The 604-nt window shown below is 43.5% G+C and overlaps 1 protein-coding gene across 1 annotated transcript in view; it reads left to right on the forward strand.

Moving 5' to 3' along the window:
* Position 1: 1 nt before the first annotated feature.
* Positions 2 to 604, forward strand: part of LOC107561422 (paraplegin-like) — a gene marked incomplete at its 5' end in the record, with an annotated part of 8,507 nt that continues 7,904 nt past the window's right edge. Inside the window, 3 exons of the mRNA XM_016245865.1 lie at positions 2 to 217; positions 321 to 460; positions 573 to 604. The exon at positions 573 to 604 is cut by the window's right edge and continues 98 nt beyond it. Coding sequence (XP_016101351.1) covers positions 2 to 217; positions 321 to 460; positions 573 to 604 — 388 coding nt within the window. The remainder of the gene's footprint in view (positions 218 to 320; positions 461 to 572) is intronic.

A 604-nucleotide genomic window follows, 5' to 3' on the forward strand; every position in this document is an offset into this window, starting at 1 on the left:
GGACCAGATGTATAGGGAACGACTGCGCACACTCTTTATTATCGCAGTCGTCATGAGCTTGCTCAACTCCATCAACACCAGTGGGGGGAACATATCCTGGAATGATTTTGTAAATGAAATGTTGGCCAAAGGGGAGGTGTCACGAGTACAGGTGGTTCCAGAGAGTGACATTGTGGAGATCTACCTTCACCCTGGTGCAGTCATCTTCGGCAGACCTGTATGTCATTTCACGTACAAGTGCCATATTTGATTTCAAAATAATTGTTATCGTTTTGTTGCTATTAAATCTAGTTTCACTAATTTCCTGTTGTTTGTTGTAGAGACTTGCCCTGATGTACCGAATGCAGGTGGCCAATATTGACAAGTTTGAGGAGAAGCTTAGAGCAGCAGAGGAAGAGCTGAATATAGATACTAAAGACAGAATACCAGTCACCTACAAGCGCACAGGCTTCTTTGGGAAGTGAGTAATTTGGACCTTCCACAGAGCTTGCAGTCCTGGCAAGCTGAAAAAAGATTCAAATCGACTGTTGGCATAACAAAGTATCACTAGATCAATTTCTTGTCCTTCACAGTGCTCTTTATGCACTCGGTATGGCTGCCATTG

This window comes from Sinocyclocheilus grahami, unplaced genomic scaffold (assembly GCF_001515645.1).
Source record: "Sinocyclocheilus grahami isolate Dianchi unplaced genomic scaffold, SAMN03320097.WGS_v1.1 scaffold772.1, whole genome shotgun sequence".
Lineage (NCBI taxonomy): Eukaryota > Metazoa > Chordata > Actinopteri > Cypriniformes > Cyprinidae > Sinocyclocheilus > Sinocyclocheilus grahami.